The 26,221-nt window shown below is 36.6% G+C and overlaps 1 protein-coding gene across 1 annotated transcript in view; it reads right to left on the bottom strand.

Annotated features, from left to right (window-relative positions):
* GRAMD2B (GRAM domain containing 2B) overlaps positions 1-5,635 on the bottom strand; it is a 111,241-nt gene extending 105,606 nt beyond the window's left edge. Inside the window, exon 1 of the mRNA XM_025047796.1 lies at positions 5,496-5,635. Within this exon, the coding sequence (XP_024903564.1) occupies positions 5,496-5,620 (125 nt within the window). The 5' untranslated portion in view covers positions 5,621-5,635. The remainder of the gene's footprint in view (positions 1-5,495) is intronic.
* Between the last annotated feature and the right edge of the window lie 20,586 nt (positions 5,636-26,221).

The following is a 26,221-nucleotide window of genomic DNA, read 5'->3' as shown; positions in this document are numbered from 1 at the left end:
GATTTGAAAACTCAAGTTCTTATTCTAGCCCTTCTACTCACTTGGGCAAGTCTTTTCACTGCTCTCAATTGCATTGATTTAAATTTATAAAATGATTTGAGACAGTTGATTTTAAACATTCGGTTAGTGTAAATTTCTGTCAATTGATAAAGTTATTTAAACAATGATGTGCTGGTAAACTGGTTTTCTGGGGAAGGGGGTGCCATGGCGAGCTCTGATTTATAGCATTTGACAATTTCCAGAGTATAAATACTCCCACGATGGCTGATTTTCAGCTACCAGTGTGATGCCAATGAACAAAGCTTTGGGAAGAGATGCCGGTAATTAGCTCTTTTGAGCCAGTACGCGCAGACTTGCTCACACCACTATAAATATTTAAACATCCAACTTTAGTGTTTGGTAAAATGTATGAATTTGGCCCCAGAGTTACCAGATTTAAATAATTGTATTCTTTGATTTAAATAGCATTATAATCTGACAAATTGTATAGTAGTTATGATCTGCCTCTGTTTGCTTTTATACAAATTGGTGATTAGGTCCAGAAAAGTATTTATAAGTATTACATGATTTTAATGTACCCATAAGGAAAAATATACATAACATGAAACTTACCATCTTCATTGTTTTAAAATGCACAGTTCAGTGGCATTAACTACATTTAAAATGTAGTGTCATAGGGTTTTTAAAATATACTTTTTTTGTTTATAAAACAAAATACATAAAATATAAAGAAGAAAATTACAAAATCATCTGTCATTCTCAGCTCCCAGAGATAATCACAACAAACATTTTAGCGTCATCAAAATTATGTTCTACTCTAAAGGACTGTCAAAAGAGGTTGGTAATACTGGAAATACATCTAAATGGATTTTTATTATGTTCAAGGGGTCTTACCATTCAAAGTAAGGAACAAACAGACACATCTTTTCAGTTCTCTCTTCCTCTTTCCCAGCTGGAAATCCAGGGGACAGAGTAGTTGATAGAGAAGCAGAAAAGATATGTTTGGAGAATTCCACGAAATAGGTTTGAGGAAGATTTGTTTGGGAGCAAACATAACACTGGGCAAGATATTTTTGAGATTAGTGTAGAAACTAATGATGGTAGATGAAATTTTAAAACAAATAGGGACCCTAGGAAGCATCTGATAAAGATACTTCATGTTATGGATCTATCATTTATGCCCAGAGGGTTAGATGACCGACCCAAAGTCACATAAGTAATAATTGGCAGAGCTTGGTCTGCCTTCCTCTTTTTCTCTTCACTCCTGGCCCAGCAATCTGGCTGCTTTTCACATGGTGCTGCTCTATAGAAGTCCTTCTGTAACTCACGGGAGGATGAAAACATACCAGGGACTCACAATAATAGCCCATCTGTGTTTAATATTATCTTTATACAGGACAAGAGAGGGACACAATCACATAATCTACATAGAACCTTTCATCTTCCCCTGGTATTGCGTGAAGTAACAAATTTTCTTTTTCTTGTAGGCATTAACTTTTTTAGGCTCTGTCATTAATTATGATGTTTCAAAATTTCCCCAATTCTCTGACATTCAGGGATTTCCTCCCCATATTTTGCTATTGGATTCCAGGGCGAGTACATATTTTATTTGAAAACACCGATTCTATGTTTGAATTTTTACGATGCCACTTAATAGTTTTAGTTTTCTAATCTGTAAAATGGAAAAAATAATAATATTTACCTAATACATTTGTTGGGAAAGAAAATTAGTTAATACTTGCAAAGGCTTTGAATATTTCCTGGTACATAATAAGCACTCAGTAAGTTGTTACAATTATTATGACCACCATTTATAATAAAAACATAAGGACTTATCTAAAGTAAATTTTTAAAAGTTTTAAACACAGCTTAAGGTATTTATATAACATAAAACTCACTGTTTAAAGTGTATGATGTAGTGGTTTTTAGTATATTTACAGAGTTATGCAACTGCCAGCATCATCCAATTTTGGAACATTTTCATAGCTACAAAAGGAAATCTTATACACTTGTTATGAGTTACCCTTCATCCTCCTTCTTCCCCCCTTTTCTGCCCTGGGCAACCACTAATCCACTAATGTGCTTTTTTTGTCTATATAGACAAGACATTTTATATCTCATCTATATATAGAGAAAGTATTCTGGATATTTCATATAAATGGAGTCATACTATATATGATCTTTTATGACTGGCTTCTTTCAGTTAGCATAATGTTTTCAAGGGTCATCCATGTTGTAGCATGTATAGGTACTTCATTCCTTTATATGATCAAATAATATTCTATTGTATGAGTATGCTACATTTTATTTATCCATTCTTTAGCTGATGGTTATTTGGATTATTTCCATTTTTTTGGATATTATGAATAAGGCTGCTATGGAAATCTGTGATACAAATTTTGTGTGGGCATGTATTTTAAATTATCTTGGTTTTATACATAAAAACGATGTTGCTATGTTAAACTTTTTGAAGAACTGCCAAATTGTTTTCCAAAGTTACTGCAACATTTTACCTTCTAACCAACAGTGGATGAGGGTTCCGGTTTCTCTATATGCTTACCAACACATTGTTTTATTTATTTTTTCTTATTGATTATAGCCATTTTAGTGGCTAAGGAATGGTATTGCATTCTGTTTTAGATTCGCATTTTCTCAATACTAATACTATTGATCATCTTTTTTGTGCTTACTAACCATTAATATACCTTTTGGAGAGAAATCTATTCTAATCCTTTGCCCATTTCCAAATTGGGTTATTTGACTTTTTATTATTGAGTTGTATCCTTTATTTATTTTGGATACAAGTCCCTTATCAGATATACGATTTGCAAATATTTTCTTTCATTCTGTAGGTTGTTTCTTCACTTTCTTGATGATGTTTTTTGAAGCACAAAAATTTTTAATTTTGATAATATCCAATTTATCGTCTTTTTTTTTATCACATGTGCTTGTGGTATTTTACCTAAAAAATAATTGCCTAACCCAAAGTCATGAAGATTTTCTCCAATGTTTCAAGAGTTTTATAGTATTAGCATTTATATAAGTCTAAGGCCTTTGATCCGCTTCGAGTTCATTGTTCTGTGTGTTTGAGGTGCGGGTCCAACTTCATTCTTTTGCGTGTTGTCCTGGCACTTCACTCTTTTGCCAGTTCTTCTGGCACTATTGTTGAAAAGATTATTTTTTTCCTATTGAATTGTCTTGTCCCTTTTGTTGAAAGTGAATTGACAATAAATGTTAGGGTTTACTTCTGGCTAACTAATTATTTTTAACAATATAATTAGAAACTTATTCACAATTTGGTGAATTTGATCATCACTTTTACTTTCGAAGACATGTGCTTTTATCTTTTTTTATAAACGTCTATATAAGTCCAGGGCCAGGATTTTTGGTATTTTCCCTTTTTTCTTTTGATAATCCTGAAATTACATTTTTAAGTGGTAGTTTATTTCACCTGTTTGTAACAATGGTATTAACAAAAAAGACTAATAAGGATGATTCTCTACAAAATCTTCAGGCATTTAGAAGAGCACAAACTATCATCTCTTAAATACAGGGAGAGAGAAGGATTCATATACTAATGTGTTTCTATGTTATTGTTGATTACATTTCTTCAATTTAACATTCATCGTGCAATTTTTTAAATCAGTGAGGAGCAATGAGGCTGGGACAAATTCAGAATAGGTGACTGAAGTGATGCTGTCTGTGATAATTTAGTCTTGAGACTTTATCTCGTAGGATCTTTTAAGATGTGAGTCAGGTCATAAGCATGAAATTTGTGGAAGAAGAAATACGCATGGCTAATAAACAAATGAACAATTCTTTACTAGTTAGCAAAAATTCAGATGATGACCAATTGGGTGCCAATTTGGCTGAGTTTTTTAAAGGTCACCACATTTGTGGTGATAACGGTAGGCTTCTTAACCTGCTTGTGCAAAAGGCTGGAAATGATTCCATAAAGGAGTTATCATCTCATTTTGCAGAAGAGAAGCTGAGGCTCAGAGAGTTTAATGAACTCTTCCCATGTCTCACAGCTTGTGAGTGACAAAGCTGAGACTGAAACACAAATACAGATACTTACCAACTCTTCCACAGACACATGAGCATTTAGGCCAGACAGGTCAGAAGTTACTTTGAAATTTCTGGTAAACCAGGGTTTGAATTCTACATCTGCCCTGTGCACCTGTGAAAACTCTGTAAGTTGTGTGGGATTTGGTGATTGGGTTGGGCCATCATGGGGGCTTTGGAGACATCGGTTGTTTCTCTGAGAAACGGTATTCCAGTGTTTCTTGTTAGGTTTTCAGGGAGGAAGAGAAAGAGTGGAAGGGAACTTATTTTGTGTGTGTCTGTAATATCTCTATGCCTGGCACTTTACATATAGAAACTTATTTAATCCTCTTAATAATGCTAGGAAAATAAGTCTATTTCTCACCATTCTGGAGACAAGAAAACCCAACTCAAGAGAACTTGTCTCTTTTCCTGTCCACACATTCAGTTAAACAGCTACAGAGCTGGATTCAAAGGCAGGTCTGTAGAATAGTGGAAAGCTCTGTGTCTTTCTACTATTATACACAGTCTCCCCGAAAGAAAAACGAAGCTCATAGTTCTTAGTTTTCTTAGCCCATTTACATTTAATATTATGTTTTCTGTTCCCATCACACCTCACACACAGTGTTTGCCTTCACAGCGTTCATATGTTCTTATGGTTATGCCTTCAAATATCTTTCTGGAGACCTTCTCTTTATTGTGCCTGGTCTTGGCTAAGTCTAATAACCTTCCAATAAAATTCTCTTTCTTTGGAAGATAAGATTCATTGAGAGATATTTAAGCAATTGTAGTTGTAATTCTAAAAGATTAAAAAAAAATGCCTCTCTATATACCTGGTACTCTGCTAGTAGTTTTACAAAATTTAAACCAGAAAACAAAGCAAAAACTAAAAAACCAAAAGCCTAACCCATAGTGTCTGTTTACAAGGAAGTCAAAGAAATTGAACCTGAAACCAAACCTATCTTTCTAGATGAAGAGGAACTTAAAACCAAAACTTAAAGAGTTGACACGGCAAGTGTGACAGTGAAAGTGTGTTATAATTCCATTTCCCCATAACTGGGAAATACAGAATTCTCCTGAACAAATTGAGTCATAGATTGCAATCGTGCTTTTCGAAACTTTGCTAGCATTACTCATTGTCTTTCTCTGCTTCAGTTCTTTTTCTTCAGCTTGAATAACATGAAAACCTCAAACCCTGCCTGTTCTTTTATGCAATGAACCTATAAGCAAAATGCACTCGTATCAGGTTCCAGAGTGCAATAAAGCATATGGGATTACTCTTGTTTTTCATACCCTTGATGATAAACAATGAAAATGCCCCCATTGGACAACCAAAGACCTCTTCCATGTGGAGACTTTCTATCTTTGAGATACAGAAAAGACCTTTTATATAGCAAAGAGGCAGTGCTCTACTCTCAACTTTTTTCCTAGGTCCGAGACCTGTCACTTACGATTTCAGGTGTGGATCCATTTTCACTTCTGTCCCCAGGAGCACATTCTTCCAGGTCATGAGCTGTGCTTGGAATGTCTGCTGGATGCTCCCCTTTGCTGGCAGGGCCTTCTGTCTTCTCCACATCTTCTAGAGGCCAGCTGATCTTCCAGAATCTCTGGGGAGTACCAGGGAGGAACTTCAAGTTGACTCCTAATCTGGCCAATGACAGCCCTTTGAGCCAAATGGCCTGCTCTTCTGAAGGTTTCTCTTTTAACGTCTGCTTGTAGGGATACCTGAAACCTACATCTGTGGGTCAGCAAGTGACCACAGAGGCATTCTATGGTCATTTGATGGTCATTTTGAGTCCCAACATAATATTATCTCTTCACCTCAAGAGCTTCATCTTATCTTGATGTCAGTGTGGGGTCATTTTCAATGACCCCTCATTCATGATGACCTATGTCTCAGTCCAATCTTGATGTCTTTGTTCACTTTAGAAGATAGTGAGTATGTGCTTCCCTAATTCTCCCTAAATGGTCTTCAGTTTACTCATAAATATATATGACTATATATTATTTAAATTAAATATATCCAACACAACAACTTTGATATTCATTATCAAGTGATATTACAAATATTTTATCATCCATGTCTTATCTTTCATAATCAGAATATGCTTTTTTTTTTTTTTAAAAAAAAACATGTTTTATACTGTATTCATCATGGTTCTTTCCTCACTGTGAAGGCTCAGTAAATAGTGATGATAAACCTGTCATGCTACAAGGTAAATTCATGGGTAAATTGATCTTTTTTTATTTTTTCTTCATTTTAGTTGTTCTACCATGTCATTAATGCAAATATTAAAGTTGCACAATAATTAGAAGAATAATAAAATGCATTAAAGTTTTTTTTTTTACTCTGTATTGAACAAAAATCTAACTAGCTGAACTCAAATGATTAAATATTTTAAAGTATTTAATTAATTTTAATCTAAGACTATTGCAAAACAAACTGTATGTGAGATGATTTACTTGTTTGGGAAATACTAAGATGAAGAGTTACAAATGAGAAGGAAGAGTATAATTTACTTGAATTCAAGACTAGATTATAGAATAAGAGATTTCCATGTGTGAGATTATTAAGAATGCAAATAACTTTTATTTTCTATCTCCTATTTCCTACTCTTTTAATAAAATTTGGTTCTTTTATTTTGTGTTAGGTTGGAGGCATTGATGCTTTCAATTAAATTAATGGCCTCTATGTATCCTTTGCCAGATAACTTTGTAGTCCCTGCACACTCTAATTTGGGCTGGCCTTGTGACTTCCTTTGGCCAGTACAGTGTGGCAGAAGTGATGTGACAATTTTGAGTCTAGGCCTCAAGAAGCCTTGCATGTTTCTGCTCGCTCTCTGGCTTCTCTGTGGTCACCATAACAACATGTCTGAATTAGGGCTTGCTGTACTTGAGACCACATGGAGTAGAGCTGTGTCATTCTATCAATCATAGATCACTCAGCTCCCAGGTGATCTGCCATCTGACTACCGACACATGACTGAGTCCAGCCAAAATCTATTCAGTCTGATCAGTAGGCTACCCACCAACCTGTAGATTCATGAGAAATAATAAACAATTGTTTTAAACCCATATGTTTTGAAATGGTTTGTTATGCAGCAATAACTAATTGCTTCCGATCCTATATTTATATTACTAGTAGAGTAAGGTGCAATTATATTTGAGCTGAAGTCAACTGCTTGAGCTAAATGAATGGAACTTTGAGAGTATCTTTAGTTTTAGTAAGTGAGCAGGGGGAACATAGGGAGTGCAGTGGAATTTCTGAGATAGTAGTCTAATATGCGTCAAAGACCTGTTGTCATAAATTAAGGAAAAGTAGCTATAGGGTAGGGTAGATGACCTCTATTAAAGATCTCAAAATCGTATTTGGTAGGCTTACAGACTGTTGCCATCATATCCCCACATCCTCTCCCTCCCAGCCTCCCCTTCAGTCTTCCCAGTCCCCTTCTTAGCCTCCCCACACAAAGCTTATAGCAGTACCCAACACTTACTCTTCTCAGGTCTGTTATGGAAATCCGTCTTCTCACCGCTCTATTGACTGCACTCCAGGGTTTTGCACTGAAGGGGTAGGACATCTTCAGTGTAAGACAAAGCTGGCTTCCAATCCTGCCTCATGCCTAATGTGTTAGGAGCCCTCAGACACGCTAAGGGTCTAGCGTCCGCGTACTCCAGTTTTCTTCTCTGCAAAATGGTGATGAGAAAAGGCCCTCAGCAAAGCTCTGTTGTTTATCTTCACTGCTTAACCTTATAGTTGAAGAACAAAATTAGGAAAAGCCAGAAGCTATTGTTTTAAAGAAAGTTAGCCTGAGGTTCTTGTGATCACTGGTGAAGATCTTTTTTGCTGATTTAGAAACTTTGAGTTATGGGTGAAAGCTTTAGTAAATATTAACTCTCATTTTACTGCCTTTATTATTAACAGCCAGAGAAATGCAAGTTCAGAGATTTTGCATGATGTGGACAAATCAAAATGATTGGAGATGAAGTCATAAATACAGTTAGCAATGTAATTATCTAATTAGTGTATAATTCTTTTAAAACCTACTTCTCACTTCATTTGTGTTACAGAATAGATATGTAACACGTCAATGCTTAGGTAACTAACTCCTCATAAACCACCTGGGTGCTACTTCAGACAAGTAAAGGAACTGGAATCCTCCTATAGCCATCTCATCAACCTGAAAACCTGCTATGGGCATCTCATAAACTCAGCTTGTGTCTCTTCTACAATCAGGAGCCAAGATGATGTTTAAAAAAAAAAAAAAAAAAAAAAAAAATCGAGCATGTTTCCTCCTGAAAACCTCTTGATGATTTCCCATTTCACTAAAAATAAATTCTAAATTGCATCTATGGCCCTGACTGGGTCTTTGCTCATGTTGACAACCTCATTTGGCTGATGCTTCCCTATGTTGGCTTTTTTTTCTGGTTTGCAACATAGCAGGTTATTTCTAATCCTAGATCTTTGTACATTACCCCTGCTCAGATAGCTGGACTTCCAGCTTTTCTTGTCATCATTCACTCTCAGCTCAAAATGTCACCTCCTCAGGGATGCCTTCCCTGACCACTTATCAAAAACAATCCCACCTTGGGCAGAAACTATCATATCATTTTGCTTTATTTTAAAAAACAATTGTCACTCTGTCATGATTTTGTTCATTTATTTGTTTTTTTTTTCTCCTCATATGTTTTCCCAACTAGAATGCAATCCATGAGAGCTTCTATCTTGTTTGTTTTGCTCAACCCTGTGTCTCTATGCTAGCATGTATCACAGTGCCTGCTGTGTATAGTTGCTCAACAGATAGTTGTAGGATTAATAAAATAAATACATTATACTTGTCTCGATCAGCTTTCCAGCCATTTCTGTTCAATATATATTCAAAAATAATTAAACAGATGTAAGGCTACATACAACATCCCTCAGCAGATTTTAAGCAAATGCACCCTTCAGAAAAATTTTGAAACGAGATCATCATCCACATAGGATTTTTTAACGTGCAAAAATCTGAGAAAAAGAAAGGATAAAATTGTTAAATGAGATGTCAAATACTTTTGCACTGAGGCAGTGGGAATTAGGAAAAAATAAACCGATGATTCTGGTATATTTTTGAAGTCATGGCTTTTAGGAAAGGACAGGGATCCAAACTACGAGTGGTTAAATATGGCTTTCAGAGACTCATCACGTCATTCTTATTCTTTCTTACGCAATCACTCACTGCTGACGAGGCCACTACTGCCAGTGGATTTCCTTCTTCAAACATTTGCACTCAGAAAAGTAGATGTTAAAGGAAAGAGGAGAGGGAAACACTGTCCTAAAAGTCCCCCAGGACAAGCCTGTCTGTTATAGCCAAAATAAATCCAAGGAGAAAACTGCCAGACTGATGCTGAGTGACATATTTATTTTGGTGCGGTGTAATCCTTTTCTAAAAGTTTGTGTAAGATGTGGAGGAGAGAAAAGAGAAATGCATACTGTACGTGAAAATTCCATCTTTGATATCCTGGCACCACCTAGTGGTTAATGAATCTTGTTTCAGAGACCAGTCATTTTCTTACATGATGGTTCTCAAACTCTCTTGGTATGTCTCAGAATCACCCAGTGACCTTGTACAAATACTCTGCTCCTATGAATCCTGATTCTATAGGTTTGATGGGAGCCTTGAGAATCAGTTTTTAAGAACGTTTCTCAGGTGATTCTGCTTTTGCTGATGATTTTAACACTCAGAACTATTGCTTGGAAATTAGCCTCTTGTTTGTATGATTTCCCCTCCCCTTCTTTTCCCCTTTGTAAAAAGTATTTATACAGGATATTTTACACTGTTAAATCTGAGTGAATTGTGACTAATACTACTTTGAATTTTTCTGAGGATTTCATGACATTAAAATCAAAACAGAGACAAGGAAGTGTTTGTGTATGATGGGTGGGATAAGGTGGCCCCAAACCAGTGTTGAAAATCATTGCTCTAATCAGTCAGTAGTCAACTGAATATGGCAGATGTCATTTGTAATCTGCCTAATTTCAAGGGTCCTCTTCTATTGTTCATCATCTTCTATCCTATTGACTTAAATAATGAAAACTTTCTAACTTTTATTTTGAAGACTTACAAAAGTCATTTGGGTTTATAAAGTAGTTGCAAACATACCAATAATTTTCATATATTTTTCATCCAGTTTACCCAAGCTGTAACACCTTATATAACCACAGTACAATTATCAAAATCAGAAAACTAACATTGATACAATACTGTTACCTGATACATAGATTTTATTTGAATTTTCTCATTGTTCTACTAATGCTCTTTTACTGGTCTGCAAGTCAATTCACAATCTCATATTGTATTTAATTAACATGTTTTCTTAGTCTCCAATCTGTGACGCCTCTTAGGCTTTCTTTGTTTTTAAATAAACTTGATTTGACTCTTTTGCAAAGTATTGAACACTATTAAAATGTATTAAATATAAAAACATTAAAATGTCCTTTAATTTGGGTTTTCCTCTTGATTAAATTCAGTTATATATTTTTAGTGAGAAATGATGTTTGTGTTCTTCTCAGCACATCAGATCAAGAAACACGTGTCACTTTGTCCCATTACTGATGACATTAACTTTGATCACAGGGAGTTATGGACGCTCCTTTGGTTGTTCTTTTAAAATATAATCATACATCAGGTGGCTCTAGAGGAGATATTTCTGGTTTTCTTGTGGTAAGTTTGTCCTAGAAAGAACACTCTGGCCACAGATAAGTCTAACTGAAGTAATATAGTCTGAAAGGAGAACATTTAATATTTCACGGAGATCCAGGGTTCACGTAAGCACCTTGGGGGCGCCTGGCATTTCCCCAGAGATCTTTTATATTTCCTTGAGGCTTCTTGAGGAAATGGATCTCCAGATACAGCATAGCAGGTACAGCTGGCACATTCATTCACACGTGCTTTGCTGCCCTCTGGTTTCAGCTGTGGTTGTACTGGAAGTTGTGCAGGCTTCCACTCACTTTAAGTCGACACTGTCTCCCTTCGGGTGCTTCACCTAATGCTCCTTCAGTGCTGTGGATGCTGTCAGGTCATGGCACATGCCCAGTTTGGAAGCACAGGGGTGGTCAACTCCTCTGGGGAAAGGAGGCCCATGGGTAAATACTCCCGCCTCTCTTACCTCAGGCACGGCTTCATTATGAAGGGGTATGATTGCTGGGCACAGGATTGTATCTTGTAGGCAGAAATGTGTTTGAAGAGAAGAGTGGTGAGAGGGAGAATTTTAACTAGTGTTCTAGATGCTTTTGTGGTTAACATGGAAATTAGAATTGTATGGGAGGCAGTGGGGGCAGAGACAGATATCAGCAGTTAATTACAATTGTCCCAATTAGAAATAAATTGGGCCTAAACTAGACAGAATAGTGCTCTAGAAATTGAAAGTTGGAGACTTGATGGGTAAAACCCCAACTATATTGTCCATTTTTCTTACCGAATTGGTATGTCAAATAATGAATGGGCTCTTGGTGCCCGTCTCAGTTATCTCTTGCTGTGTAACAAACCTCTCTCAGATTTAGTGGCTTAAATCAATAATTTACATGTTCATAAAATCGGGCTGGATTCACCTAGACCATTCTTTTGCTGCTCATACCTGGGGTCTATTCAACTCCTTTTGTGTGTGTTTTTTTTTAACTTTCCCTCCCCACTTCCACCTTTGACCTACAGATGTTGCTGTCTCTCCTTAAGAACTGGATCTCTGAAGGCGAGGCGTCTTCTCCTGCACGTTCATGGCACACACATGGCACACACATGTCACATGCACGAGGCCTGGCACACCTGGTGTATGGGCTGTGGCTCCGCTGGGGCTTGAACCCAGGACCTTGTGTGTGTGAAGCAGACATGCTAACCACTACTCTTTGGAACCACCCTCATTTTGTGTCTTCTGGGAATTTTTTGGTCAGAATTTTAGTAAGGGTTCTCCAGAGACACAGAGCCAAAAGGATATATATACACACACATATACACACATTAATTGTAGGAATTGGGTCACACAGTTATGGAGGCCAAGATGTTCTACAATCTGCCGTCTACGAGATGAAGAACCAGGAACACTGTGGTGTAATTCAGTCTGAGTATGAAGGTTGAAAACCAGGAACTTTGATGTTTGAGGGCAGGAAAAGATGGACATTCCAGATTAAAAAGAGAGAGAATTTGCCCTTCCTTTGCCTTTTCGTTCCAGTAGTTTAGATGATGCCCATCCATCTTGGTGAGCTCAGATCCTGTCAGTCTACGAAATCAAATGCTAATCTTTTCCAGAGACATCCTCAAAGATATACCCAGAAATAATGTTTTACCAGCTATCTGAGTGTCTCTTAGGCCAGTCAAGTTAAAATTAGCTATTAACTATCACAGTCAGAGACTTCAGCAGAGACAGCTTGTCTTTCCTTGTTCCACGTAATGTCCTCCTCCAGAGTCTAGCTCAAGCTTTTACCAATGGAGGCAGCAGGCCCAGAAGGATGAGAACAAAGTTGCAAGACCTCGGGGATCCTGAGCTCAGTCACACAATGTCACTTATGCCTCATTCTCTTGGTCAAAGCAGTCACAAGGCAACTCACATAGGGGAAATAGACTCAATCTCTTGATGGAAGGAGCTAAAATAATTTCTGACCACTTTTAATTTATAATAGTGTATTTTAGTGAAATGAACTCGGGATGTCCTCTTATATCTGGATTTGGTTTTAAAACTGGAATTCATATTACTCATGAGCTGACAGATCATTCCTACTCTCTTACTACTACCCTGGTAAATATTACAACACCCCGATTCTTGTTCCTGATAAATATTTTAAGCCTGACCCTTGAAATTTGTGATGGGTTTAGTGAACCTTCTATAGATAGATATTCATTAGAAAGATGTAGGAGAAAATTTAGATTCTCAGAATAAATATTTTCCAAATTCACTGGAATCAATTAATTAATATCTTTTAAAAAAACATAATAAATGTACTTCGAATGAATTTTTCTTTAAACTTGTGGAAGGGGTGTGTGTGTGAATTGGTTTCTTTTTTAAGGGGGAAGAAAAAGATATTTTTATTTTTGGAATATGGCATCAGTATTTATGGGACCATTTTTGATAATTGCTCTAATAAACACCTTCATAACAGAATAAAAATAATTTATGTTTTAAATGCAGTTAGTTTTATGAAGCACTAGTAAGAATTTCAGTATCTTAAGTAACTTTCATAAAGCGATAGTTAACGGCAATGGAAATATCAAAAACTTACAAAGAAAGCTTTTGATAAACTGTGTTTAAAAAGGCAGAAAGAGAATGTAAATGTCTTTTTATGTGAGGAATTGATGATGTGCGAAGAGGTGTGGTGAGACCTGGTCCCTAACAGAGGTGCTGTCTTCAGACAACTGGGCTCCGAAGACAGAACTGCATAGGCAGAGAAAGAAAGATTTTGCCAAAGAGAGCAAAGACAGCTTAAATCAAAACCTTTTCAGAAGGCTGAATTTTACTCCCTTTTGAACCAAGATGCCTGACTCAGTTCCAGGCATTTCTTTTCAAGACTGTTTTTCTGGCTTATCTCATGGCTTTTTTACTATTCCATTTCTTTCCTCAAACAGCTGCTTCTTAACAATTGACTTTAGGCTATTTCAAAAGGTCATCTTATTCACCGTTTCCTCTTTTGACTAAAGCTTTTATGTTCTAACACTGAAATCTGAGTGTCTCAGACAGACAACAGTCTAGCAGTTACCAGAGGGAAAGTCGGGAGGAGGGGAGGTAGATGAGGGTAAAGAGAGTCAAATATATGGTGACGGAAAATTTGACTTTGGGTGGTGAACACACATGTAATATATACATGATATATTATTAAATTGTATACTTGAAACCTATATAATTTTATTAACCAATGTCACCCAAATAAATTTAATAAAAAAGGGGAAAAATGCTTTCCTCAGAATACTTGTTTGTCTAGATGCTCCTGAAACCAAAAAAAAAAAGGCAATTTTATATAGCAATGACAATGAACAAACTGTTGCCACGTGCAAAAACAAAGGTGAAAGATGAATCTCACCAATATAATTCGGAGCAAAAGAAACCTGATACAAAAGAGTACACGCTGCTGTTGTAGCCGCCAGCCCCCGAAAGATACACGGACCACCAGAAATCAGTGAGTTATAGGAAACACACTCTTTATTCAGCCAGCTGGGTCTGCCAGGGGTACGCGGACCCCAAATTAAGCAGCCCCGAAATGTAGAGGTGCAGGGTTTTTAAGCCCTAAATCCCATTCCTCATTCTGTCTTAACACAAAAGTCTATTTTTCTTCTATTTACTAACTGACAACCCACAGGTAGGTTGTGCAAGCAGGGGTACAGAAGCAGAAAGCTAATTGTCAGAATGTTATGTTCCCATGGGCGATAGCCAAGCAGTAATTTTCCAGCCAGCACACTGCATGAGTCAAACTTGCCAGCACAAAGCTAACCTATAGTTCGACCAGAACAGCAGTTATTTAGGGGGATAGGTTGGTGAGTGGACACACTTGAGCTTTTGGGGTGCTGCATGTGATCTAGGTACTAGTGACAATGCTGGGCTTGTTGCGTGAAAATTTATTGAGCTGTACACTTATGATTTATGTACTGTTCTATTGCTTTGTTACAGTTCTTTAAAAAGTGGGGCAATAAAGAAAAAGTAGTTCTTTTTGACTGAAGGGAAATCTGAGATTGGGCATCTTTCGTGGTTTCTTAAGGAAGGAATTGTTAACTTGGCCACATACATTTATTTTTTCAGACCCACTTCATGGCAGTGTTGATTTTGATTTTATTGGGTTTCAGTCTCCATATAAACACACTTAGGAGGTCAAATGTTCAATAAATCAGTGGCAGTCAGAAACAGAATGAAAACAATACAAAACAAAGCAAAACACAGGACGATTAGTATTGCAGTGCTAGAGGACTGTATGTTATTGAAAAAAGAATCATCATGCTCCAGTAAGCCAAAAAACCCTAAAAGGAAACTGTAAAACTCACATTGATATTGTTACTGGAGAGTGGGGTTCCCCTCTCGGCGCGTTGTCCAGGATCTTGATGTTTTGAACAGAGAACCGAGCAAGACACTGAAGTACAGCAGAAAAGAATAGCTTTATTAAAAGGGAAAGTAAGGCAACAGTACTCTTCCAGTTGCGGAAGCAGGCGAGCAGAAGAACAGCTCAAAGTTCTCAAGGTCCCACTAACAGAGCCTTTGTTTGGGATTTTTATTCCCATTTGCAGTGGGTGTTACTTTTCTTAGAGGAGTGGGCTTTCTGACTGACAACTAAGATGGACAGGACTCAGTGACTCATTGTTTGCTTTCTGCACATGTTTGTTCCCAGAATTCAGTCTGTTATAATGATATTAATGAACTTCAGGCGTATGCATCTTATGATAATGATGATATAATGAGGCCCAGGTGAATTGAAGGTCGTTGGGGTCTTCTTTGCGCAGGTGTGAGTGACTGGCTGAAACTATCTGCTTATTTGTTTCCTTATATGAGTTACTTTTAGCCCCAAAATGCCTTCTGGCTTGCTTAATTGTGGGCATACCTTTCTAGAATAGGGTGACCTCAGTGTTTTGCTGGTGGCCGGAAACCCCCCATCTAATTTCCCTGCCTAACCCTTTTCTAAGAGGCATGAACCCCCTTTTTATTAGTGTGGATGTTGAGGGATGGGAGGTCTCTTTTTCTATCCTGCTGAGGAAGGTCATTGTCCCTGCCTACTGGGTTTTCATGGAGCTTTTTCCCTCCCTGCCTTAGGATGGGGTCTTGGGGATCTTGCTGAAATGTCGCCTCTGTCCCTAGACAAAGAAAAAGATACAAACTTGTTATGTGAATCATATATCTAGTTATGTTTCTATTATTGATTTGTCTATCAAGCGAGTAAAGGAAAACAGGCTTGGTTAATATATTTCATAAAAGAAAGAAAGTAAACTTGGGTTAAAGGTCCTCTCCCTTCTCGGACTCTAAGGGCCCTGTTTTGGCTTAAAGCCATTCCTGCCTTATAATGGGCCAAGGAGGATAAGGAGAATGCTGAGTTTCAATGATCCTTATCAGTAGCCAGAGGACCTGAGTCATCAGTTTCAAGGTAATTTTCTAAGTTTGAGGGAGAGGATCTTTCTCCAAAGAAAGGAGGGAAGAAAAGACTTAACTAGGTTTACTAAAAAAGATTAAGAATTTTGCCAGTGATGGCTTGAAGCCAATGTTATCTAGACAACTTTCTCTCACTCTCTCTTCTATTTCCTGGAGACACTTTCTAAGATAATGTCATTTGATATTTCTTGCTTGATTCTGTTCAGCAGAAAGTTGTGTATTCTTTCATGGAAGAGGAAGGAAAAAAAGGAAGTAAACTGGTAAAATTAATGAAATATTTCACATTTGCTAAAATTCACATCTACATGTTAGTTGTATGTTGTTGGCAGACTTTTCCTGTTTTCTCTAACAGTACTGACTGCTCTTACAATTGCTGCCTCTTCCAGGAGGTTTGCAGACTGTAATAGAATGTTGTACATAATGTCCGAATCTATTGTTTCCTCCTATCAGTAGAAAGAGTTGAAAGAATATCAATGATATTATCCTTAAGACTCTATCCCCTGCATATCTGGGGTGTTACCTTGAAGCTGGAAGTTAGAGAGAGAAAAATAGATTAGCATTTTCAATTGCTGCTGATGAATTAGGAAGTACAGTTTATCCTTGGGAACCAGAATTTAAGCTGAACCGAACGCCTTGTCTCATCTTGTTGCAGGCCTGGTCTATGGATTGAGGAATTGAATTCACCTCAACAAACATTTATTGAGTGGCTATTACTGTATAAAACATTAGGGATAAAGCTAGAATTGTGGGAGAGATAGACATGAACATAAAAAATTATTGCTCAATGTGATAAGTGCCATCATATATCAATATAGAAAAGGCTTCACACACAGAGAAAAGTAAGCTACTAACTCCTAGTGGTATGGAAGGCCACAGAGGAGGATCATAAACGAGGAGTGGGAATTTGCTAGGCAGACGAGGTGGGAAGGGATATTACAAGTAGTATGGAAAGCGCAGAGAATAAGCAGGAAATGGTGAGATGTCTGTTATGTTACAGGCTGAGGGAGATAGATGGAGGCTGAGGTGGAGTGGGAAACTTAGGCTAGAGCCAGTTTTTGTGAAGGCCTGGGAAGGAGTTTGGATTTTACCCAAAGAACAGTAGAAGGATTATAAAAAGGGGGAATGGCCTGATCCTCTCTGTATTTTAGGAAGGCAAGTTCAGCCATGATGTGGATAGTAGGTTACAGGGGGCAAGCAGACAAGAAGGCCAGTTAGGAATTGTTGGAGTAATCAACGCTCTGAACTGGTCTAAGGAAGCAATATCTCAGAAGTCAGAATTTATCCTGGGTTTAAATAAATTATTGTGTGCGAATGATGGAATGCTATAAGAGCTTGAAAATAATAATGTCGATCTATTTCAATGATATAGAAAGATGTCCAAAAGATATTGTTGAATGAAAAAGTTTATAAAAACATGAGCAATAATGTTCTGAATCTATATCTACCTGTCTGTCTGTCTGTCTGTCTATCTATCTATCTATCATCTATGAATCTATCATCTCTTTGTCTATATGTCTACATAGAAGAAACACAGAAAATATAGTACACTGAGATGTTAACAATATTTATTTGCTAGTAGGCTTTTGGATATTTTGGGAAAAATCATCTCATATGCCCAGTTAAGAATATAGTATGTGGGAGCTTAGAAAAATGTTCTTTTTCATATTCAGGCCCTTACTGAAACCTAGTGGATAGTCTGGGATTTCAAGATGACAGGAGGATATGCAGAACCAAGAGGAGTACAGAGAAAGTTCAAAAGATAAACAGAAATAGAAAATAAAATTGTGAGAACAGAATGCAGAAATGTGATTATTGAACTGAACAGAGAAGACAGAGGAACAATTTTATTTAGAATGTGTTTAAAGTTTATCTCTGGATGCTTTTCAAAGTGCTTCTTATTGTCATACTCTAAGGATGTCACTTTATGAAGATGGTGGTGATGGTTTGAATGGCCTCTTAAGGACTCTACCAGCTGTATGGTTCCTTTTATCGTCTGGTTCTACTGTTCCAATAGATAGAGGAAACTAACAGACTTCTATTATCTCATATTATTTTAAGTATTCTTTTATGAGGTTTTCACAAAACAAAATTGGCCACAGATGCAAGATCGAATCGATGCTTCTGGAAAATAGAATTTACAAAATTGATTTTGTAAATTAGAGGACGTCTGTTATGTTACAGGCTGAGGGAGATGGAGGCTGAGGTGGAGTGGGAAACCTAGGCTAGAGGCAGTTTTTGTGAGGGCCTGGGAAGGAGTTTGGATTTTACCCAAAGAACAGTAGAAGGATTATAAAAAGGGGGAATGGCCTGATCCTCTCTGTATTTTAGGAAGGCAAGTTCAGCCATGATGTGGATAGTAGGTTACAGGGGGCAAGCAGACAAGACCAGTTCAGAGCGTTGATTACTTAGACCAGTTCAGAGCGTTGATTACTCCAAATTTACAAAATCCATTTTGTAAATTAGAATTTACCAAATTGACTTTACTAATTCAGAATAAAACTTCTTAGGAGGGTTGGGGTTTGAAGAGGTAGCCAAGGAAAGGAGGAAGAGTTTGGAATTGAAAGAGAAGGAACGGAAAAGAATCAGTAAGATTAATTTGTAGGAAGGTAAATGTATTTATGCTGAAAAAGATCAATGGTCATGCTGCCATTTTTTTTTCTTTATTTATTTTACAATCTTTGTGTCTTTAATTTTTTGCCATTTTTTTAAAAATTATTTTTTACTTTTCAATTAGAATTGACACTCAATATTATTCTATATTAGTTTCAGGTGTACAGCATTGTTCCTTAGATTCCATATATAAGTGAAATCATATGGTATGTCTTTCTCTGTCTGACTTTATTTAGCATAATGCCCTCTAGGTCCATCTATGTTATTGCAAATGGTAAGATTTCTTTCTTTTTTTTTTTTTTATGACAGTAATATTCCATTGAATATATGTACTATTTCTTTATCCTATTGCCTATTGATGGGCACTTACGTTACTTCCATTTACTTCCATATCTTGGCTATTGTAAATAGCACTGCCATGAACATAGGGATGCATAAATCTTTTCAAGTTAGTGTCTTGATTTTCTTCGGATAAATACCCAGAAGTGGAATTTCTGGGTCATAAGGTAGTTCTATTTTCAATTTTTTGAGGAACCTCCAAACTGTTTTCCATCGTGGCTATAACAATTTGCAATCTCACCAACAGTGTATGAAGGTTCCCTTTTCTTTACACCCTCACCAACACTTGTAATATAGCTTGATATCAGGTAGTGTGATAACCCCAACTTTGTTCTTCTTTCTCAAGATTGCCATGGTATTCTGAAAAATTCCATTGGTATTTTGATAGGGATTGCGTTGAATCTATAGATAGTATGAACATTTTAATGATGTTGATTTTTCCTACCCATGAGCACAGTATACACTTCCATGTATTTGTATCTTCTTTGATTTCTTTTTTCAATGACTTATACTTTTCTGAGACCAGGTTTTACCTCCTTGGTTAATTTGATTCCCAGGTATTTTATTATGTTCGATGCAATTATAAATGAGATTGTTTTCTTAATTTCTCTTTCTGATAGTTCATTATTGGTGTATAAGAATGCAACCAATTTCTGATCATATCCTGCTACTCTACTGAATTCATTGATCAATTCTAACAGTTTTTTTGGTGGACTCTTGGGTTCTCTCTATATAGTATCATGTTATCTACAGAAAAATTTGTGGTCATCCAGTATTTTGGCACCCAAGATCAGTTCTTGTGTTGGATAAAATGAAATGTAGCTATCAGAATTAAGAAAACTGTTTTCCTTATCTGACACTGTCTTGCTGAGTGGTCTTTTGAAAGTCTCTCAGCATCTCCATACTTCACTTCCCCCTCACTTTTTCATAAAGATGCTGTGAAGACTTCTGACTAGGATGTACACCACTGTGAGGTTCTGGAAGAAAAGAAGGAGCTGGTATCTGCTCTTTAAAGCGGTGTCTTTGTACTCGATTGAGTAGAGGTTTGAGCTCTTCTGGACCTTGATGTCTCTCTAAGTTTCTCCTTGTCTGGGAGATTATTCTTAGCCACTTGCCTTTGAAGGACTCAGGTAAAGAGAATTATTATTCCAAATTTTGTGGAAAGCATTTTCTGCTGCCATTTTGGTCTTCCCCTCTGAACACAGTATTTGAAAGGCATGTAGAATTCTCCTTTGAGAGGAAAAAAATCATGTCATTGTTCTACTGTATAAGAGATGCAAGCCATTTCTACTGGATGGCCCTTCCTTGACCCTGCAAGGCTCCTGGTTAGCACAGACTGCAGAGAGCTTGGAGGAACACTTTAAGGGATTGATTCAAGGCAGCAGAAACCTCTTATGCCTTATAACCTAACTGACCTTTCTTGGGATTCACTCAAAAGCTGTATCTGGGATCTCTATTTTGTGGCTTTTGAAGTAATATATCTTCATTAGGACTTAGAAGTAAATATATTTTTTTAAAGCTCTAAGAAGGAAGCAATTTGTCTTGAACACAGTGGATTTGATCTTTAGAGAGAGGTGAACAGCTAAATTTTTTTCAACAAAAGCTAAGGATGATAAATGAAATGCCTACGGCTCAGAAGGCCTCTTCACGGCAGACAAGGTTATCTTTGGGAAGATTTTAAATCAACACACACATAGTTACCTGGCTAAGGAGCACTTGCTTGACTCTGATTGGTGACTTTTTCATAGGAGGTTTCAGAAGAAAAAACCCCAACATTGTATCTTGCAAACCTAAAAGAGTCAGTATCCAGAATATTAAAGGACTATATCTTGCAAATTATAATTCCTTAGGGTCTTTGTCAAAATGGTAAGCCCTCCTCATGTGGTAGTAAACGCTATAGAAAATACATGAAGATTGCCCTCTGGAGGTGTGCTGCTAAAAGAGACATGCACCATTATTTGACTTTTCTTTTATATGGGTCTTTTTATTTTTATATTTAGACACTCTTGTATATATGGGCATTGTCATCTAGTGAGAGTGGGTATTGGGATAAGATTTCTTAAAATGAAGCTTTAAGAAATAGAGGTTTGGTTGGTGTGGTAATATGGAATTTGAGTCACATTACTATTTTGATTAATTACAAATGTTTATATTTGCCTTATTTTTGTTTCAATGGAAATTTGCTGTTCTAGCAACTAGTCATTTGATGCTAGTCCTTGTACAAACAAACATAAAAAAATCTCCTTCCCCCAAACCAAAAAAACATTATCAGTGTATAGTACTCATATAGTATGAGAAAACATGATTCGCTTTAGAACAGTCTGCTTTATGACCTGATTTAATGAAAATCTTAAAAATGGCCTACACATGTGCCACGTAATTTTCTATGTGTTTTATGTCATTAATCCTTTAAACAACTCTATGTGACAGGAACTATTATTACCCCATTCTCCAAAAGAGGAAACTAAGGCATGAATAACATAGACAATTTGCTCAAGATTACCCTGTCAGTATGAGGTAGAGCTGGTATTCAAATCCAGCACTTGGAATCCAGAGCCTATGCTCTTGATTGCATGCTCTACTGCTGCCATCATCACAAAGGAATTGCATGATGGCCCATTTATTGAACATCTACTACAGAGTGGATTGACAGGAGAGAAGAAGCACGAAGATGTACTATAATGGGCGTAGTGTTAACCACATCCATTTGGGAAAATGGTGTACATATCAGTACAACTTAAAGCTGGATAAGTACATGCTAAATCTAAATTAGTTACACTGCATGGAATGTAATTTAAGAACACTAAAATATAAAAAGAAAAAAATATATAAGAGAATTGAATAAAGATGAGTTATAACTAGCTTTTTTGTTACAAAAAGATATAGGATAAATACTTGTATAAAGAAAATGATAGATACTAGTTGTGGAATCTATGGGATGTTTTCTTTTCCCATCTGGGGCAGAGATTCCCTTACTAAATTCGTCAGACTTGGTTGGATAGGCCACTTGATGTTTGGTTTGAGGAAGAATACCATTGACACAAAGTTGGTGAACTTTTACCAACTTTGACTTACTATGTTAGGATTTCCAAGTGATGTGTTCAACCCACAGAGTTGTGGATCCTTCACCCATTGGGGCAGCTGGGTGCAGCCTGGGGGATACCTTCGTGGATAATGAAAAAAAACATGGAGCTCACCATTCAAGGTGATGGCTTTATATAAACTCCCCAAAACTTAAATACGACCAATGAAAATGAAGGAATTTCAAATTAATGAAAACTGAATTTTTTACCATCTTAGTAAAATGGGAGCTTAAAATGTAAGTCAGATTACTGTACCTATAATTTTGACTCAGATAATATTGTCATGCAGAATGGTCTTTAAGTCATGCAAATGAAGAATTCTTGCTTTTTTTATTTATTTTTTTATTTTTTAAAGAGAGTGTCATTTATAGCTTTGTGGATTGTCTGCAGAGATTTGTGCTTTGGAGAAAGAGTTAGAGCACTGTAGCCCATTGTAGAAAGGCAGATAAGACTAGAAACATAGGTTATAGGAGAAAAATCAATTGAGGCTCACAAATATAAGAAACCTATTCTAAAATATTAATGTGTCTGAGTTAAAAGTGCTCAAACTTACAAAGGAATAAGTTCAAATGAAACAAAATCCCTTTAAAAAAAAAAAACGCCATTGACAGCAAAGCTGCAGCCTGTTATTAATATTGTTTATCCAGGAGAGGGCCGAGTCTTCTCTATACAAGTGACAATTTTCTCTGGACTAGGGCAGGGATGTGGATGTGAAAATAAAAATTTTCTTTTCCCAGGCTTTAAGACTTTTGGAGTTACTTCTTATAAATCTATACAAAGTTGAATTTATTTCATTATCAGCTTTACATAAAGAGATTTTATATATCAAGAATCACTTTAGTAGAAAGAGAAAATGAAGGGATTGTGTGGGTGTCAGTGTCACCTGACCTGTTTACCTGCAGCATCTCTGGTCCCTGACATGACCTATGGCTCATGAGATTTCTCCTTTCTAGAGGGGGCCTCGGCCTTGAAGCCCTTCTCTGCTGGGGTAAGTATTGCTTTGGTTTCGATCTCCTTGTTGATGCTCATGCTTGGCAGGTGCCTATCTCTCTGGGTTTCAAATTTTTCTGTCTCTTTTGACCATTGACTTTAATGAATAAAGATCATCAGACTGTACTCATGTTTGGAACCTACTTATTAATTTTTCTCTATTACACAAGCAATGTATTTTTGTTATAGAAAAATGTAGATTAAAAAAAACAAGAATCAAAGGGAAAAATGACAGAATCTAAAACCCACCATAATTCTATAATCCAGAGGCATCACTATTAGCCATTTTGTATATTTCATTCTAAGAAATGTTATCAAAATAGATATTATCAAATAGAATCATATAGCATAGGTTATTTTGGAGTTCACTTTTCCATATATCACTTTTCCATATATTTCAGTATTATCACTAACCTTTATCAAACCAGTATAAAGGGATGAATATTATTTTGTTAATGGATATACATTAATTGGCTTAATATTTCCAACATTATCAGACAATTTACTTCTAATTTCTAATGACTATCCATTTGGGTGCATCCGCTGCCCAGTCACAGTTATTTCCTTGGGATAAATTTCTGGAAGTTGTGTTGCCAGGTCAAGGCATTACAGAATTTGAAGCCCCTTGCTAGATTGCCAAATTATCCGGCAGACTGTGTGCGGAAATTTCTTCATCCACCAGCAAAATCTGAGAGCCTGGCATTTTGCCTTGACTTTCTTACTTACTTTCCTAAATATGATTTTTTGCTATGGCTCTCAGACTGTGACTGATATTTTCACTGTAGGTTTTTTGCAGTAAGTATTTTCATCTCATAACTAATTGGCCCTGAGGCAATTTTACCATAAAAAAGATGGAAGAACAGTTGACAGTTTTTGCTGTTGTTGCTGTTTGGTTTCATTTCTCCATTATGGAATCAACCACCTTTGGCAGACTTATGTTATTTAAGCTAAGTTGTCAGTTTGGTTTCATTTTTCCATTGATGAAGTTCTCACATTATAAAAAAGAGACTTTTTATAATGTGTGTAAATCTTAGCCCTCGTGATGGTTTATACGGTGATTAATAGACATGGTGGTGGTGGTCTTAAAATAATTAACATTTCTTCCAGATAACAATGATTTGCCCTAAGTGTTTGTTCCTCGTCTTGAAACATACTACATTGGGTAGAGAAAGAGAGGCCCAGGGACCTCTCTGAGGGCACAGAGTTGAACCCACATTTCCCATAGAATGAAGACAAGTGCATAAGTACAATCCATAAAATAGCATCAGTTATTTGCATAGTATTGCTATGAATCTACACACATTTCAAATGTATTCAAATATTTTGTATTTTGCAATCAAGTCTTTTTAAATTTTGTTGTCCTTTTTAATATCCCTCTTTCATTTTGCATTTTTACATTTTTATAGCAAAATGGCCTTATGGTCAATTAGTTATTCAGTGCAAATATTTGTGGCAAATGCTTGTGGCAAAGATGTTTCAGCAAAAGTACCTAGAACCCTCTCAGGCACACCATGAATCCCTTATAGGTCTCGTGTGGAGAAAACAAAACAATGCAATTAATATGACGAACAAATAACAAAAAAGTCTCCCAAGAAGTGGATATTAGGTTGAGCTGAGAGATTATTGGTTACATTCTGCTTGGCTTAGTAAGTCCTTACACTGTCCTATGTGCTGCCACAGCTCTTATGGGCAGCAAAGGTCAAAAGTGCCGAAGGTTTTTTACTTTGGAGCCAAACATGGGTGCCTGATCCTCAGGTCCTCTGAAAATTTGTACTCTTTGCTTCAGTGTATGTGCACTTCGTGTGTGTGTGTGTGTGTGTGTGTGTGTGTGTGTGTGTGTGTGTGTGTGTGTGTGTAGAGGGGCCATATCTTCCTTCAGGTTTTCTAAGGGCTGGTAGGTGTCCCTAAGGGGTTGAATGATTCAATATAGTATTAGCTTCTGTCTCATTAAATGGAAAGAGAATAAAAGAGGGAAAAAGAGATATGTTTCTTCTTTACATTTAAAATATTGCTAAGCTCGTATCAGGATGCTCTGAGAATTGACTTTATTATTATTGAACTCATGATTGTTGGAATCATGGATAAAAATGACTATTCTAAAATCACCAGAAATTTGTTTCTCTGTCTCCTAAGAATGGAGACTGGGAAGATTTGTTCTCCATTTTGGGAGGGAGCCCTCAGGGTCAAAGGGCTCAAGTCAAAACCTTCTCATTGGCCTTGGCACTACTCCTGCCAGTGATGGATTCCCAAGTTCAATGGTGAAGACTTCAGCCTGATGTAATCGTGTAGGGGTAGGGGCCAGGAATAGTGAAAGGTATGCAAAATTGTTTTGTTTTTTAAAAAATTAAGGACATTTGTGAGACAATCGAAAATTAGAACCCTTTCCAATATTTGATATTTGATAATATTAAAGAAGTATTGTTACTTTTTAGTTAGATAAAGGCATTATGGATATATACATACATATATATGTATATATATTCATACACACATAAATATGCACATTTCACACACATGCACACACACATATAATTTTTTTATTCTGGTAAAATAATATGTTTTGTTTTGTTTTGAATTGCGAGGAGATGGCAGTTTCCCACGGCAGGCTGAAAACAAAGTTGAGGATCAGTGGGTGAAAGCAGGGGATGGGAGAAGTAACTCTGATTCCTAGTTGCTGGGGACCAGTTTTTTAAGCCCTGCAGCTGAGATCTGAATTTGGGGTTTATTTCCAGAGTACGCGTAGGTGCAATTCCTGGATTTTAAAAGAAATTGTTTGCTTAACTAGATTGTCTCCTGAGTTACTATATAGTTCTTCTGGGATTACAGAACATGAATCTTAACCATCCGGATTTCTCTTACAAAATGCAGCATTCATCACTCCCAGGAGCCTAAAACACAAATAGGTCAGTAATAAGCAAGGACACTACTTTTTAAAAATGTCATTAAAAAGTTCTCCTTATGCAATTTTATACCATTTAACCCAAAGATTTTGGTAACTGAACATTCTGAAATTTCAAGTCCTATCTCAGGTTGAATGGTTTAAAGCCACAATAATAATAGATTTATAATAA

The sequence above is a fragment of the Pteropus alecto genome, unplaced genomic scaffold (genome assembly GCF_000325575.1).
Source record: "Pteropus alecto unplaced genomic scaffold, ASM32557v1 scaffold20, whole genome shotgun sequence".
Lineage (NCBI taxonomy): Eukaryota > Metazoa > Chordata > Mammalia > Chiroptera > Pteropodidae > Pteropus > Pteropus alecto.
The sequence above is the reverse complement of the archived record's forward strand: the minus strand, read 5'-3'. Positions and strand labels throughout refer to the sequence as shown.